Source organism: Astyanax mexicanus, chromosome 1 (genome assembly GCF_023375975.1).
Source record: "Astyanax mexicanus isolate ESR-SI-001 chromosome 1, AstMex3_surface, whole genome shotgun sequence".
Classification (NCBI taxonomy): Eukaryota; Metazoa; Chordata; class Actinopteri; order Characiformes; family Acestrorhamphidae; genus Astyanax; species Astyanax mexicanus.
Window position 1 is genome coordinate 43,352,351 of NC_064408.1, and position 16,922 is coordinate 43,369,272.

Consider the following 16,922-nt stretch of genomic DNA (forward strand, 5'->3'; position numbering starts at 1 on the left):
AATAAGAATAAGAATCAAAAAAAAAAAATGTTTGTAGGTCTTATATAGTGCAAACAACAAGTGCACACCACAACTAATCATATTAAGCCTATGGTTTGTGTTTATCTCCTAAATCTCTTGTAATTTAACTATGCATAACCATAACCAGTCATATTCAGCCAAAATGCAGCCAGACAACTTAAAAGTAGCAGAAACATCTTTTATGCAAATGCCCCAATTTTCCTCTTCTGCTGAGAGCTGCTCTCACTGCTCAGCCTCGCTGCTATCGCTACTGTGTTGCCAGATCTCACAAGATCTCATCATACCCCTACTGGAATTAAAAGCTTTAGAATCACCCTGTAGTAGTACATAGCTTACTAGCTTCTTCCACCAAAAATGCATCGTTCATACCATAACCAAATCCCCCAGTTCTGTTAAATTCAGAGAATGTTGATGTTTTAGTATCCACCCCTCTGTCAATATTTAATAAGTCCTTAAATCAGTCTGCCATTATGACAGAAAATCTTTCGGTCTCTCAAACAGCCCTAAATATGCTATAAAGTACAGACCCTACAATGTAAAAAATTCCAATTTAAAAGCCTGAAATACTATTATGATAGCTGAAATTTTAAGCATTATTATATTTGGGAAATCAGCAAGAAAACATTTGGGAGTTGAGGTTCTTTATTGCACCATATTTTATGTTGCACAGTGTCATATAGTGTAGATACATTATTGAGGGTCACACAAACTCAGCTCCCCCCGACAAACCCTGAATCCAGCGTAGAGGGGCTGAGTGAATGTGGTGTGGACTGTGTGTAGGAGGGTCATTGTATCAGAGACGCTGTAGAAGGACAGAGTTCCTGCACTGTGATCCACATACACTCCTATTCTGGAGGATGGAGGAGGAATCTCAGTCTTAATGTTACTGTGATAGAAGGAGAGCGGTAAAGAACACTGCAGACTCCAGGACTGATTGGTCTGCCCAAACCCAGGGGCATTACTGCATCCTTTCCTGCTGATCCCTTTATATGAGACTGATACGAACACATGTGCATAGCTGCTCAGCCCGACCTCCCAGTAACAGCGTCCACTCACACTCTCCTTACTCAACACCTGCTTCCAGTAGGTAAATCTCTCCGGATGATCAGAGTACGGCTGTCCTTTCCAACTGAACTTCACCACTCTGTTGTTCTCAGACAGACTGAGGGAATAATTTACGGTGTTGGGATCCAGAGTCAACCAGCAGAAATCTAAGAGCAAGAAAAAATATTTCACGTATTAAGTAAGAAACAAAGCCAAAAAGGTATTTGTTATTCCTACTTCCTCCTTACTAACCAAATGCATAGTCCAACACGGTTACTTGTAAATTAATGCTCATCCATATTTAATCCTTTATAATTTAAGAACATCAACATTTTAATAACAAAGAACATCTGTTGGTGCAAATAGCTAGGTTAGGTAAAAATTCTTAAAGGAACAAAGACTGCATCTTATTTTCATTTTTTACAGTTTCAAAACAGGAAAAAAAGCACTTTCAGCACTTTAAAAGAAACAGATAACAGTGTTTCAGTTCTTGCTTGGCAGATTTTACAGACTGTTTCTTGCAAAGGTTTCTAGTTCTGAGAGACTCATGGGCTGTCCTGAATGCCTCTTTTAAGATCTATAATTAAGCTGGGGGATTCATGTTTGTGAAACATTTCAAAACCTTACATTTGTGCATCTTGGGGTAATCCATTGTGGATTTTAGGGATCATTTAGGAGTATTACCCTGCTATATAAGCCATTCTCATTTCTTTTTGACAGATGGGGTGATGTTTGCTTCCAGAATTTGCATTTTAATAATAGTGCCATCTCACAGAACGCAACACAAGTGCACAGCATGACTGTTTCATCCCCCATGCTTAACAGTTGCAGAGATGTTCTTTTCATGAAATTCTACAACCACACGTTTCACTGTACATATATATCTTTAATCTCTTTAATCTTTAATTTCTAAAAAAAAATGCTAATTTTACTTTGTCAGTACCCAGGACTGTTTCCTTTAAGTTTTCTTTATAAATATATTTCTATATAATACTGAGATCAGCAACATATATGTTGTGCTGGAATGTATGTAGCAGTTAAAAGAAGGTTTCTGTCAAATCATGCAAATGCAGGATTGGGTATGTGTGTCTGTGTTTGCTTTTCATACACTGCAGAAAGTCTTCTCTGGTTTTTGGCTCTGTGGGTAAAGTCATCTGGAGCGGAAGAGCTGTGGAAGAAATTAGAGAAAGAAACCATATTGTTGAAAATAAATCAATAAATATGTTTAGATGTCGGGGTAAATATACATAGGCATGTCAGTTTACCCTTACAAGTGAAGACGGTGAACATGGGGAATATACTGCAATCAGACTACTAAAACTAAATAAACATGAATGCCCATATTAATATGAATTTTAATGCATTAAACAGTATGTAAATATGTATTAATATAAACCAGAAAAAACAACAAAATTTCCAGGAGTAATAAAACTATGTATTTTTTATATTTTTGAATTATGGATAGGCCTTTGAATTGCCTAAAAGCATTTTTATCATCTCTTAGTAAAATTCTATCTCTGATCCATATGCTGATATAAAATTCAATTAAATTACCAATAGCTAGAATGCAAGTCTTTAATGTAGGATAGTATGGGTTTTACAAAATGGTCAAGAATAGCATATTAAGCTACCAAATAAGACACATAGTTTGTTTAGTGGCTGTTACTTTCAACTGTTACTGTGGAGTTACTTTCATAAGCTTGGATTCTACTTATTGTCGCTGTCCAGTGAAAAATCAAAAAACAAACAAAAAAAAAAGTTTACTACATATTTTGAACACACAAACATTCCCTTAAACTCAAAATACTATTGTATTTTGTAAAACTCTGTATATACTATTAAACGTCTTTTCTTTAGAGAAATTACAGAAAGCCAGAGAGTGCTGAGTACTGTTTCCTACACCCTGAAAAGACTCTTGGAAACTGGAGAAAACTGGTACAAGAAAAGGTCTGGCTGAACCACATGACAGTGCCTTTAGCGCCGCTTAGCCCTCAAATATTGCTTGTGTAGTGAACATAAATATATCTTCCATATTGTTTAAGTTACTAATCTTAGCTGATTTTGGAGCAACTTGTAAAATAGTATTTTAAAAATGCACTGTTTGGACAAAAGTACTGGGACACCTGTTGAAGCACTGATTCTTCTGAAATTAATACTATTAAAAAGAGTTTATCCTGCTTTTGTTGAAATAATGCTAAACAGCTCAATGCTTGTGGCCTTATACCTCTCTATCCAATGTCATATAGTGTACAATTTATAACATAAATTTTCCAAAAATCATTTAACGATTAATGTGTGTGTTGTATACATACACTGCAGTAAATCTTCTCTTCTTTTAGGCTCTGAAGATCTTTGGATCTGACTAGTGGCAGCTGTGGGGAATGCAGCCAAGTTGCTTTGTGGAACGAATGAATCTGGCCATGCAGAAAGAAAAAAAAAATTACATAGCACAATTTCTGCAAGTGTGCTCATCTGGGTTTTAACTGTGAGCAAACTGGTTTCTAAATGTTATATACAAGTAATCGATTTCATAGCACATTTTTTACTCTTACTAGTAAATAGTGGCAGCCCTATGTTTTTAAAGAAAAATCAATGGCAATCAAAATCTCTATTAGAAAAAAGCCTCTCTTACCCTGTGCAGAGACTCTACTGATTTCCTTCCTGCAGAATTCCTCCAGTCGCTCTTTCAGATCAGAGAGAGATTTCCTCACTCCATCAAATGAGAGATGATGATGATGATGATGATGATGGACAGTGATGCTGGGTGAATCTTCACCTCCAGAAAAGACACTCACAGACTGGAATCTCTACAGAGGAAGAAACAACACAGGGAGAGATATAACAGTATCAGTGCTATCAGTATGAATGGGTTAATGGGTTAATAAGGGATGTCCAGACCTGTTCCAGTGGGCCTAGATTATGACCAAACCAGATACAGGTTAATGCTTCCAGTATTGGCTATTTTTAACCCAATTTATAATTGACTGTACAGTGGTAGGTGTAACCAATAAAGCTATAATTCTAAAACTGCAGCAGCAAAATATATCGTTTAGTATTTTGGGATAGTAGGTGACCCTGGTATGCAGCAAAAGCAAACCAAGGACAGGGTCATATGCACGCCATGGAGGCTCCTCCTTTCAGATTACAGCACTTAAAGGATCCACTATAACATCTTGGTAATTAAGGTACTTATTATAAATTTAATACAATTTAATAATACATTTATTGTTTTAATATTTTAAAATCTCAGGATCAGGTGTTTCTGACTCTGTTGGTTACCTGGAGGAAGTGGATGTGATCCTCTGTGTGTGAAAGCTGCTCCAGCTCAGTGTTTCTCCTCTTTAGATCAGTGATCTCCTGCTCCAGCTGCTCCAGGAGTTCTTCAGCTGCACTCAGTTCAGTCTTCTCCTGATCTCTGATCAGCTCTGTTACCTCAGAGCGCTTTTTCTCAATGGAGCGGATCAGCTCAGTAAAGATCCTCTCACTGTCCTCCACTGCTGACTGTGCAGAGAGCTGTTAGAACAAACACAGAAGACTCAGTTCATCTATCACTCCATGGTTGTGAGTGGAGGAGAGTCTAAATGAGGAGTTGAACAGCTGCTCCAGCTGATCTCTGCTTAACACTCACTTTAAGACTTTCCACAGCCTGTTTCACCTCCTGCAGCTTCTTCTCTTTCCTCTGGATTCTCTGCTGGAAATCTGTCAGCATGTTCTTTAGTTGTGGCTGTAAGTAAATAAACTACATTTCAGTGTTTATGAATGGGTGTTGGGCGTGTAGTCTGAGAGCTTCAGGACTGTGTATGATGATCAGAAATTTTCATGGTGTTGAAAACAAGAATTAGAAAAAGCTGCAGAAAATATGACCTCTATTATGTTACATCATTTCCTGTGATTCTCCCTGTTAAAGGACTCGAGCCCTGCTCACAGAGTCTTATTATGTAGACTATATTCACTAGTTTGTAGAAATTAAGGATCATGAGGAGCATATCTTGTGACTAACATCAGGGTTCTGATGCTGAGCAAGACCAGCAGTCGGGATGGTATCTAAGTTTAACAAACACATTCTTACCACTTTAACAGTTCTACTCTTACTCTACTTCCCTTTACAATAATATTTCAAACTAAACTCTCACCTGTTTTTTTATTCTTTCAGCTGAAGCTGCAACTGAATCATGACCTTTGTGTTCATCCATCGTACACAAATAACAGATGCAGCTCTGATCAGTACGACAGTAGATCTCCATCAGTTTATCATGCTGAGAGCAGATCTTCTCCTGCAGCTGTTTGGAGGCTGTGATCATCTTGTGCTTTTTTAATGCAGGAACTTCATAGTGAGGTTGTAGATGAGTCCTACAGTAAGAGGCCTGACACGTCAGACAGGACAACGTAGCTTTACGTTTCCTCCCAGTACAGAAATCACACTCCACATCTCCAGCTCCAGCGTAACAGTGAGCAGGAGAAGCAGCTCGGACTTCTGTCTTCTTCAGTTTCTCCACCACTTCAGCCAGCATGTTGTTTCTGCGTAGAACAGGCCTCGGAGTGAACGTCTCTCTGCACTGGGGGCAGCTGTAGACCCCCCTCTGATCCTCCTGATCCCAGTGTCTGTAAATACACACCATACAGTTACTGTGTCCACAGGGAATAGTTACTGGATTCTTCAGTAGATCCAGACAGACTGAACAGCTGAACTGATCCTGATCTACTGAAATACTGGCCTCTGCCATCTTACTGCTCTCACAGACTGAGAGAAACAGAGAGAGAGAGAAAGAGAGACAGAGAGACTTTTGTTTTCTCTGAATTGAGTAGGAGTGTCTTCCCGGTTCTCTGTTTACTGAAGAGTAAGACAGAGGGAAGTAGTTAGAGAGAGAAAGTGGAAGAGACTGAATAACAGAGGAGGAGATTTGTGCTGTCTAGGGTTTTCTAATTCAAGGATTCAGGGATTCAAGGAGATTTTATTGTCATTTCACATCATGTGGTACATGAGGTATATTCCCATGGTCCAGTTTACACCCAAAGAGCAAAAAAGACTAAATAAAATAGAATAAAATAACATAATAATACAGTAGGTTAAATAAATACACAAAATATAAGGAGTAGGGAGCAGCAGCATTAAGTCCAAAGTGCAGGTTGATATAGCAGCATGGATTATCTTATATATTATGGATATCAGTAAAATGAAAAGTGATAAAGTGTCTCAGTGTGAGTAAAGTGACAGTGTTGTTTAAATATAGAATTGTTCTTGTAAAGTGTCGGTGCAGTGTGTGTTGTCTAGGTGGAGTTTAAGAGTCCTACAGCTTCTGGAATGAAGCTGTTTCTCAGTCTGGTCGTTTTGCATTTGATGCTCTGCAGCCTCTGGCCTGAGGGTAGAAGAACAGAAAGTAAATGTTCTGGGTGGGTGGGATCCTTGCTAATGCAGGTGGTCCTTTTCCTGCATCTGGAGGTGAAGATTTCCATGACTCCAACAATCCTCTGTGCAGCTTTCAGCACCCTCTGCAGAGCTTTCCTGTCTGCAGCAGAGCAGCTTCTGTGCCACACGTTGATGCTGGAGCACACGACGCTCTCCACCACACATCTGTAGAAGGAGGTGAGGACTGCGCTCCCGAGTCCAGCTGGTCTCAGCCTCCTGAGGAAGTAGAGCCGCTGATGTTTCTTCCTGACCAGAGTGGAAGTGTTGTTGCTCCAGGTGAGGCTGCTGCTCAGGTGCACACCCGAGTACCTGTAGCTGTCGACCACAATGTGCAGGAGGAGGTGGTCATGCTGGTCCCTTCTGAAGTCCACAATCATCTCCTTCATCTTCTTTACATTGATGAAGAGGTTGTTCTCTGCATTCTGAACTGGTCTCAGACGGACTGGTCCTTAGAATGTGGAACGGGTTTCTAAAGCATGTTTTGTGTTTAAATATGAACAAAAAGCTGAGTGCTGTTTTTAACTGCAGGTTTGAGCTGAAAGTGGAGAGTTTGTTCTAGACATCAGCTGATGGACCACACCCACTGACACCCCTGAACCACAGCAAAAAACCCTACGTCTATAACAATGTTATCATATTGGAAGAGCTCACTATTAACAGCTATTATCACTATTATCAGTCAGAAAAATTCACTCTACCCTTATCAGTGGAGGCATCCTTAGGAAGAAGGATTAGAAATTTAAGCAAAGCACCTTGAGAAGGAAAGAACAGATATGGTGAGAGTTAACCATATTTTATTCTGATTTTAATATTTAGATGGAACCCAGCAGCTGCTTAAAAACACCCCATGCTAGTGATTGTTTAATACACAGATTTACTACTCGTAGTGTAAAAAAGCAGATTTAAGAATTCTGCTGTTTGAGAATTAGACAGACTCATCTGATACTTTAAAGACAGTGAACAGCTGGTGAGTTATTTTATTTGAAGAATAATTTAGTTAAAAATGTTAACATAAGTTGAAAATTGTTTATTACACATTTATAATGATTGTATTTTCTAAAATGCAATATTTAGTAATGAGGACTACTTCAGTCGTGGATTTACAAATCATGAAATATTGGTGCTTTTAGAGGAATTACACAATATCAAAATAAGCCTCCGGATCTTGGACGAGGCTGAAGTTAGCTTCTTATTCGCCAGTGTCTTATTCAGATTTTCGCTCCATCTTAAATGCAGGCTCAACATAAATGCTGCCGCCTGTAGATGGCGCATTTTAACAGTAAAAAAACAGCATGTAGACAAAGCGCTGTGCAAACACTCTGAATAAAGGGGAGAACACAATGAGTTTAACTCTGAGTGAAATATAATGTAAATAAAATTAGATAATATAAATTAAAACTTTATTGCTCTCACTTTTGGCCTTATTCCCAGGCCGTTATCTCTTCAGTCTTAAGTCGTCTAGAAAACTATCATACCTAATACACAATACATAAGACTGTCAAAACCCTGAAGGTCAAATATTACTGATTTTTTTCACATTGGTCCTGTGAACACAGCATGTAATATAATATAAATTAATTAATATTAATAATTAATGGTAAAATAAAAATGTTTGCCTGATTACATTACCATTATCTCTTCAGTCGTTTATATCGTCTAACAAAAGTCCTAATACCCAGTGCTCCACACTGTCAAAATCCTGAAGAAGGACAAATATTACTGTGGATTTTTTCCATAATGACCCTGTGAACATAGCATGTAATATAATAGAGTTAAACTCTGTCCCTCGCATTGTGTTCTCCCCTTTATTCAGACTGTTTGCACAGCACTTTGTCTACATCACGTGTCAAACACAAGGCCCACGGGCCAAATGTGGCCCGCCACGTCCTTTTATGTGGCCCGCGAGAGCTTGTAAGATCTTAGTGTCTATAATAAATAGGTCAGAAGCGTTCTTTGACCAAAAACTACATTTCCCACAATGCTTGTCGATTGTGTTACCCGCGAAGTTACGGCTTACTGCCACTACACGGCAGTGTAGTCATTGATGTGGAAACCCTGCAGGAGGGAAGGTGTAACTTCGCGGGTGGAATTGAGACATACAAATGTTTATCCCATAATGTCCAGAAAAAGAGAAGTTGATGCAGACGGACGGCTGTGCTTCAAGGCGAAAGACCGGTATGCCTTTTGTGTTACGAAGAGTGTTACTGACCAAAATAAACGCTTTTTAGGAGAGATATAAGTTATGTGTAAATATTTATAAGACAATAGCTGACAAAATCTGTTTTAATGACGTTAATAAACATCACTGTGACAGCGCTAGTCACAGTTTCACCGCAGCAAAGGACGAGGACGTGAATCACTTATCTAACCAGCCTGTACTGATTTCTGCCCCCAATAACCCTTTCAATAACCTCCAATAGCCTTCAACAGTCTAACCTTGCAGCCGTGGTGTGTCCACTAAACTCCACAGTTATAAACATCATGAGGTAGCAGCGCTAACTGACCTGTTTATAATGTAATCCGAGCAGTGACTCCGTGACGGCTGCTCTAAACTGCTGCTGTTACCTGCTTGGGCTGAAAGATGAACTGTAGAGAGCTGTATTGTCCGGTTAGTCGGGTTAAAACCTTTATTTCCTATACAGAAGAACTTTAAAAACTGTAAAAACGCTCCAGACTGGCTGAGCTGAGCCCTGTAGCCCGTGGCTGGGCTGTAGCTCTGACTCAGTAAAGACTGCGGGCTTGTGCTGCTGCTGCAGCTCCGACTAGTGGTTGGATGAGGAACTGCTAAATCTGAGGAAATGCTAAATCTGTCACATGTTCTTAACAGCTCACAATTTTTGATTTTATATTTATTAAGCCTCTTTTCATTATCAAACGTTTTGATCAAAGTTAATATAACTTGTATTTGATGTCATTTCTATTCACTTGAATAGTTTGGTTCTTGATTGATGGAGTTTTTGGATTTCATAACATGACAAATTAAAAGGATTTATGTTAATAGAGCAACAAGCAAACATTTTTTCCATGCAACTGTAATGTTTGATTGAATAAATAATATATTGAGAGTTATTTAACATTAAGGAGTAATTACATTCATTTTATATTACATTTGGTTACATTTTATTACATTTATAAGTTACATCTGGCCCTCAGAGGACAGCCAATATGCCAATGTGGCCCTCGGCCAAAATGAGTTTGACACCCCTGGTCTACATGCTGTTTTTTTACTGTTAAAATGCGCCATCTACAGGCGGCCGCATTCATGTTCAGCCAGCATTTAAGGTGGAACGGAAATCTGAATAAGACACTGGCGAATAAGAAGCTAACTTCAGCCTCGTCCAAGATCCGGAGGCTTATTTTGATATTGTGTGATTCCTCTAAAAGCACCAATATTTCATGATTTGTAAATCCACGACTGAAGTAGTCCTCAATGATTGTATCCATTTTGCGTCTTTGTCTCACCTGCTTTGTCTCTGTTCAGCATACAAGTATCTCAAAGTATTGACTTAATATCTCAAAATATTGAGATAGTATCTCAAAGTATTGACTTAATATCTCAAAATATTGACTTAGTATCTCAAAATATTGACTTAGTATCTCAAAATATTGAGATAGTATCTCAAAATATTGAGATAGTATCTCAAAGTATTGACTTAATATCTCAAAATATTGATTTAGTATCTCAAAATATTGAGATAGTATCTCAAAATATTGAGATAGTATCTCAAAGCATTGACTTAATATCTCAAAATATTGAGATAGTATCTCAAAGTATTGACTTAATATCTCAAAATATTGAGATTGTATCTCAAAATATTGAGATAGTATCTCAAAATATTGACTTAATATCTCAAAATATTGATTTAGTATCTCAAAATATTGACTTAATATCTCAAAATATTGATTTAGTATCTCAAAATATTGACTTAGTATCTCAAAATATTGAGATAGTATCTCAAAATATTGAGATAGTATCTCAAAGTATTGACTTAATATCTCAAAATATTGATTTAGTATCTCAAAATATTGAGATAGTATCTCAAAGCATTGACTTAATATCTCAAAATATTGAGATAGTTTCTCAAAGTATTGACTTAATATCTCAAAATATTGAGATTGTATCTCAAAATATTGAGATAGTATCTCAACATATTGACTTAATATCTCAAAATATTGATTTAGTATCTCAAAATATTGACTTAGTATCTCAAAATATTGAGATAGCAGTTTACTTAATAATAATAAAAAACTTTTTGCTGGATTATTTTTATTTTTTAGGTGGCGGGAATGGGCTTCCATAAAATTACACCATTTGTACAAAACATGTAAACCTAATTTATCCAGTGTAAATTATCACTTAATGCTGTCTTTTTTTCTTTTTTTTTCTTGTTTTTTCTCTACTATCTTTTCTGTCTTTCTGATGAATAACTCTTATGAAGTTTCATATTTTGCCGGCTGCAGGAATCATGAACCTGATTGGCTACTGTCAGTAACTAGTGTGATTCTAATAACAGTTGTTGTAATTCCCTGCAATGACAGTCACAGAATTTAAAGGGGTGATCAAACAGTTTCTCATTGTATTTAATTCATAACCAGTCATTGTTCTGGGGGCACCAGATCAGCTTGGGGTATTAGGCATTTGATTGGTTTGCCTGCCTTGTTGAAATGGGCCTGAATTAGACGTGTTTTAGAGGGGCTAAAGTTCTTTAGGAAAAAATGGTAGTGCCTGGGAAATAATGTGTCCTTTGGTTTTTATTTTATATTTTACATGTTTTAAATCATTTATAATGTCTATTTTAAATATCCTAAAATCTTATAAAAATATTCAGATTCTGAATATCAGGCTTTATAACATTTAATACTTTGTTTTTGATTGGCTGTAGATAGCTGTGAGTCATTGTTAGACTAGAAGTTACCTGTAGATTGGTGCTGTGTCTGTGGGAGGAGGAGAAGACTGATCAGAGATGAGAGAGAGAAAAGGAGAGAAGAGAAACGCAGCTGTTTTGTGTTTAAATAAACAGTAAAATACCTGATATTTATCTTACTGTAAATTCAGAAGCATTAGAATGTGGAGTGAAGATCCTGTACAGATCACTGACCCGACAGACAGACAGAGATAAGTAAATCTTCTCCTCAGAGTAAAGAGTTCATCTGATTGTAGGACAGTGATTAGCAGGATGCTGATCTACAGATCCCGAGCTGGAGTTTACTCTCCTGCTGAACAGAAGCAGCAGGACTCCTTAACTTTTCACTAGTGATAATTCAAGTGAAGACTTCTGAACTGATGGGTGCGGGTTGAGGACACCTGAACTCACAAGAGTGTTTTTAACCCCTACAGACCACATGGAGGACCAAGAGAACCTTCATTCACCTTTTAATGACCCATTTAATCATCTAAAACCGTTTAAAACACATTAATTAAATGTAAAATGTTGCACAGTGCAGCACTAGTCATTAGTTCCTGTTCAGTCTCTGTGTTTTCTATCAACTACAAAACAGTGTTATCAAGTGTTACACGTTACTGTAAATGATCAAATTCAGCTTAAAGAGTTCAGTCTGTAACTTGATTGTTTACGTGTTGGATATTAGTGAGCTGTGATTGGTGAATCCAGTAACTGAGCTGCTTTATGCTTTTATAGAATGATGTCATGAGCAGTTTGTGAAGGAGGATCTAAAACCCCAAATCAGAAAAAGCTGGTACAGCATGAAAAATACAAATAATAAATGAATAGTTTCTTTTTTTTTACTTTGACTTTTATTTGATTGCAGAAAACACAGTCACAGCTTTTAATTTTTATGTTTGATCAAGCATCGCTAAAATGAGTCCCAGCAACACTAACTGACTTTTTAAATGTAAATGTGATTTTTCTCAGTGCAGATTCAGCACCTCTGCTTTTTAAAAAAAAGTGCTGTTTTTTTGGTGGAACTGTGCAAAAAGACGTCCCTAAGTCATTATGAGTGGATCAGAATTCTCTTATGTTTAGAATGAACTTCAGAAATACGTAACTTATGAAGAAAATGCACAAAATTTAAGAATGTTCTTAAGAACAAAATTACGAAGTTCTTCTCAACCCTCTCAGCCTGATCCTGAATCTGAGTCTCTCCTGGATTAAAGTCTGTAATCAGACTGAACAGCTTCTATCTGCTCTTACTGAGAGTAAAAATCACATGTTTAGATTAAGCTTCACTTTTTATTCTAAATAAATATAATGCAAAGAAAACACATCATTCTAGAAATCAGATTCATTAACATGATTAAAACAGATCAGATGATAAATAGGAGTTTCTGACTGAAGGGAGAGACATGAATATTAATAATGTAAATAACTAGAACTCAAGAAAACCAAACAACATAAAAAATAAACAAATGAATCATCTCATAAACTTTTTTATTAATAAAAAATAAAATATAAATGTTATTTTCTAATCGAAGAATTTGTGATTTTTACTGTCAGACTCTTTAGTTCAATTATTTCATTATATCACTGTCAGAACAAAACCTTGTTTAAGAAAATAATCTTGGTAAAGAAAATAAAAATAAATTTAAAGAGACAAAAACACACAAAGACACACACAAACACAGACACAGACACACACACACACACACACACACACTCACACACACAGGTCAGACTACAGTGTATCTCACAGGTAAGGAACCCCACCACCCAGAACATAAACCAAGTGCAGAGATAAACATTAACACAGTTTAACTGAATTAAATCTGAAATCAACTCAAATCCAGATCTAAATCTAATCTGCAGTCTAACTCACTCATTACCCGACTCTGATCATAAACCCAGTCACAGATCTGATCCTGACCTGAAACTAAACCACACAAATGAAAGTGTTCAGTTACAGATCAACTAAATAATCAACTAAAAATCATCACCAGTCAAAAATCACCAGCCCACCAAAATAACACCTATAACCTCTAACTCCTCCATATAAACCCATTCTAACACCCCCCAAAACAACCCCTCCCCCCCTACAGTGTCCCAGAATAAACACACATTTCTATTCTTAACACAATTCTTTTCTGTATCATCTGAACTACTTTCACTTTATTGTGGATCACAAAATCTCACAGATGATTCAAAATATTGAATCCAGACTCCAGCGTAGAGGGGCTGAGTGAATGTGGTGTGGACTGTGTGTAGGAGGGTCATTGTATCAGAGACGCTGTAGAAGGACAGAGTTCCTGCACTGTGATCCACATACACTCCTATTCTGGAGGATGGAGGAGCTGAGATCTTAGTCTCAGTGTTGTTGTGACAGAAAGAGAGAGAGGGAGAACACTGCAGACTCCAGGACTGATCATTGTGTCCAAACAAACACTCTTTATTCCGTCCTTTCCTGCTGATCCCTTTATATGATACTGATAAGTACACTATATGTCCCTTACTGCTCCACTCAACCTCCCAGTAACAGCGTCCACTCACACTCTCCTTACTCAACACCTGACACCAATAATTAAATCTCTCTGGATGATCAGAGTAACTCTGAACGTTTTTACTGCGCTTCACTACTCTGTTGTTCTCAGACAGACTGAGGTTCTGATTTACTGTGTTTGGATCCAGAGTCAGTCGACAGAAATCTGAAGGATAAAAGAGAAAAAGGTTTTTTATTTACTTCTTCTTCACATAATAAACATTGATAATAAAGTTGAAAATGTTCTTTCTTGTATATTTATTCAGTGTTTAAAGATCACTGAGGTGTTTATTTCTACTTACACTGTAGAAAGTCTCCTCTGGTCTTTGGTTCTGAGGGTAAAATCATCTGAACTGCTGAAACTGTGGAAACAGAAACCAAATGATCCAACAGAATAAATGAAGAAAACTCTTTATTCAGAAAGAAACATTTACAGATATATAATTATCTTTCAGGTTATAAAAAAAATATCTGAATTTGTTGCATTCATTACATTTGTATTTAATAATTATTATATGTGTTATAATGTAGTTTATTGCTCAGACAGAAGTTGTGCTTTTCTAATAGACAAAATGTCTCTGTGTAACTTTATTTAGTGGTTTTTAAACACCTGTAATAAAGCATTAATAACACTGTATAGCTGCTGCAGGTGAGCTGGGAGCTGATTGGAGAAAAGCTCTGGACTCTCTATAGAAGCCCTGAAGAGATTCTTATAATATGATTAAAAATAAAGAAATTTAAAGTAATTTTAATATTTTATTCATCAAAACTACATAAAATCATCTTCTATTCATTCTGAGTAATATTGTGTATTTATGTTAATCAGGGTCACATGATCTTCAGTGTGTTTCAGATCAGATCTCCTCCTCTTACCCTGTGGAGAGATTTTACTGAATTCCTTCCTGCAGAATTCCTCCAGTCGCTCTTTCAGATCAGAGAGAGATTTCCTCACTCCATCAAATGAGAGATGATGATGGACAGTGATGCTGGGTGAATCTTCACCTCCAGAAGAGACACTCACAGACTGGAATCTCTACAGAGAGTGAAATAGAGCTTTACTTTACAGATCTGTAATCAATAGGTAGTAATGAGGTAATACTGTGGTAACAATTTATAGAAATCTGTAAAATAAAGATCAGTTTTCTTGTTGTTACTAAATAATAGATTATTTTTTAATAAAATGGATCAGCAGTGAAAACATGCTGTAAATCATTCTTTAAAAGAGTATTTCCATTTTTTTATAAAATAGTCAGTAAATATGGTAAATTTGAGTCATAACTGAGCATCTGTTATTCATAATTATTACATTGTTAGAAACATGATGTTCATTTGCTCTATTAAACGTGTATCAGCATATTACACTCTTTCTCTCCAGTGAATGTGAGGTTTTATAACATTGGGGTGATTTTCCTCATAAACACTGCAGCAGTTCTGCTGAAATGATTCTGTATTGAAGCTGTAAAATATTAATTTACCTGTTTCTGCTGTTTCTTACCTTTAATATATTTAAATGATCAGGTACAGTAAATCTCACAAACACATTAAGAGGATATAATTAATGATGATAATTTAAAATGTAAAAATTAATTATTTCTTTCATGTTTCTTTATTATTTTCTCTCTCAGCAGCTGATAGTATCAGTTCTTCAAAATGATGAGAATAACTGAACTAAAATATGAGAATTAAGCTTTATCATTAAATGCTGTTGGTTTGGTTGATAATGCAGTATCATTATGCAGTAAGATCTGCTAATTGAAGACTCTTGACCAACAAATCTTTAAAATGAACTGAATTTTACACTGATGGTTTCAGCTTTTCAGTGTTTCTTAGAAAAATATTAACATCATCAGCAGTGATAAATTCCTTCGTTTACTACTTAAGGTCTGAGAAACATAGACTAAAATAAAATATTTATTATCTCATTATTAAACTTTATGAGGAGGAGTGTGAGAATGTTTCTGAGGATCAGGTGTTTCTGTAGATCAGATCAGTGTTTGTTACCTGGAGGAAGTGGATGTGATCCTCTGTGTGTGAAAGCTGCTCCAGCTCAGTGTTTCTCCTCTTTAGATCAGTGATCTCCTGCTCCAGCTGCTCCAGGAGTTCTTCAGCTGCACTCAGTTCAGTCTTCTCCTGATCTCTGATCAGCTCTGTTACCTCAGAGTGCTTTTTCTCAATGGAGCGGATCAGCTCAGTAAAGATCCTCTCACTGTCCTCCACTGCTGACTGTGCAGAGAGCTGTTATAATACACACACACACACACACACACACACACACACACATAGACACACACACAGACAAAGAAGAATAGAGATATATATTTAAAGCTGAGCTATTGCGTCTCTTAACGTGATTTTACATTTGTTAGAAAAAAGTAAATTAACAACTTTAAAAGACCTCAACTGACATTTTATAGACACACGTCAAGATAGACTATAAAACATGTACAAAAACCCCTGACTGTAAAGCATGGTGGAGGGAGCATCCTGGTTTGGGGCTGTATTGCTGCATCAGGATCTGGACATCTTTTGATTATTGATAGATCATATTAATAATGAATGTAAATGTGTATCATTACAGTTAACAGGATAATTTAAGGGCTGCAGTTCATGATCTTAATCTGAAGAGATGTTGGGTAATGGAACAGGAAGGTGAACGCTGCTGAAGGGGATCTACAGGTTATTAAATCTGAGTGTTGCTGTTTCTCCACACTCTTCATTTTAACTGTAGATGAGTTACTTCTCATTGGCAGTGTGTCTGTACACTGAGTGTGATGTGAAACAGCTGCTCCAGCTGTTCTCTGTTCTCTTCTCACCTTAAGAGTTTTCACAGCCTGTTTCACCTCCTGCAGCTTCTTCTGTTTCTCCTGGATTCTCTGCTGGAATTTCTTCTGCATATCTTTCACTTCACTCTGGAGAAACAAAGTCAGCTCTTTATGAAGTGTGAGAGAGGAGGTGAATTATTAATCAGAAGATTGAAGTTTATTGTTTCTGTAATGGACTCTGGTACTGTCTGTAGTTT

General features: G+C 36.8%; 1 protein-coding gene across 6 annotated transcripts in view; it reads right to left on the bottom strand.

The window, feature by feature from the left end:
- Positions 1-645: 645 nt before the first annotated feature.
- The window catches only part of LOC111188802 (tripartite motif-containing protein 16-like), an 85,857-nt gene continuing 69,580 nt past the window's right edge, over positions 646-16,922 (bottom strand). The window contains exons 1-7 of one of the 6 annotated variants that reach the window (XM_049467076.1): positions 5,199-5,920; positions 4,694-4,789; positions 4,345-4,578; positions 3,698-3,872; positions 3,378-3,479; positions 2,174-2,233; positions 646-1,232 (exon numbers count right to left, since the gene is read on the bottom strand). In XM_049467076.1, coding sequence (XP_049323033.1) covers positions 712-1,232; positions 2,174-2,233; positions 3,378-3,479; positions 3,698-3,872; positions 4,345-4,578; positions 4,694-4,789; positions 5,199-5,789 — 1,779 coding nt within the window. In that variant the 5' untranslated portion in view covers positions 5,790-5,920 and the 3' untranslated portion in view covers positions 646-711. Of the gene's footprint in view, positions 1,233-2,173; positions 2,234-3,377; positions 3,480-3,697; positions 3,873-4,344; positions 4,579-4,693; positions 4,790-5,198; positions 5,928-13,061; positions 14,070-14,205; positions 14,266-14,776; positions 14,937-15,904; positions 16,139-16,716; positions 16,813-16,922 lie in introns of those variants that run through there. The other 5 variants (XM_049467081.1, XM_049467083.1, XM_049467086.1 and 2 more) reach the window with 5 other exon arrangements.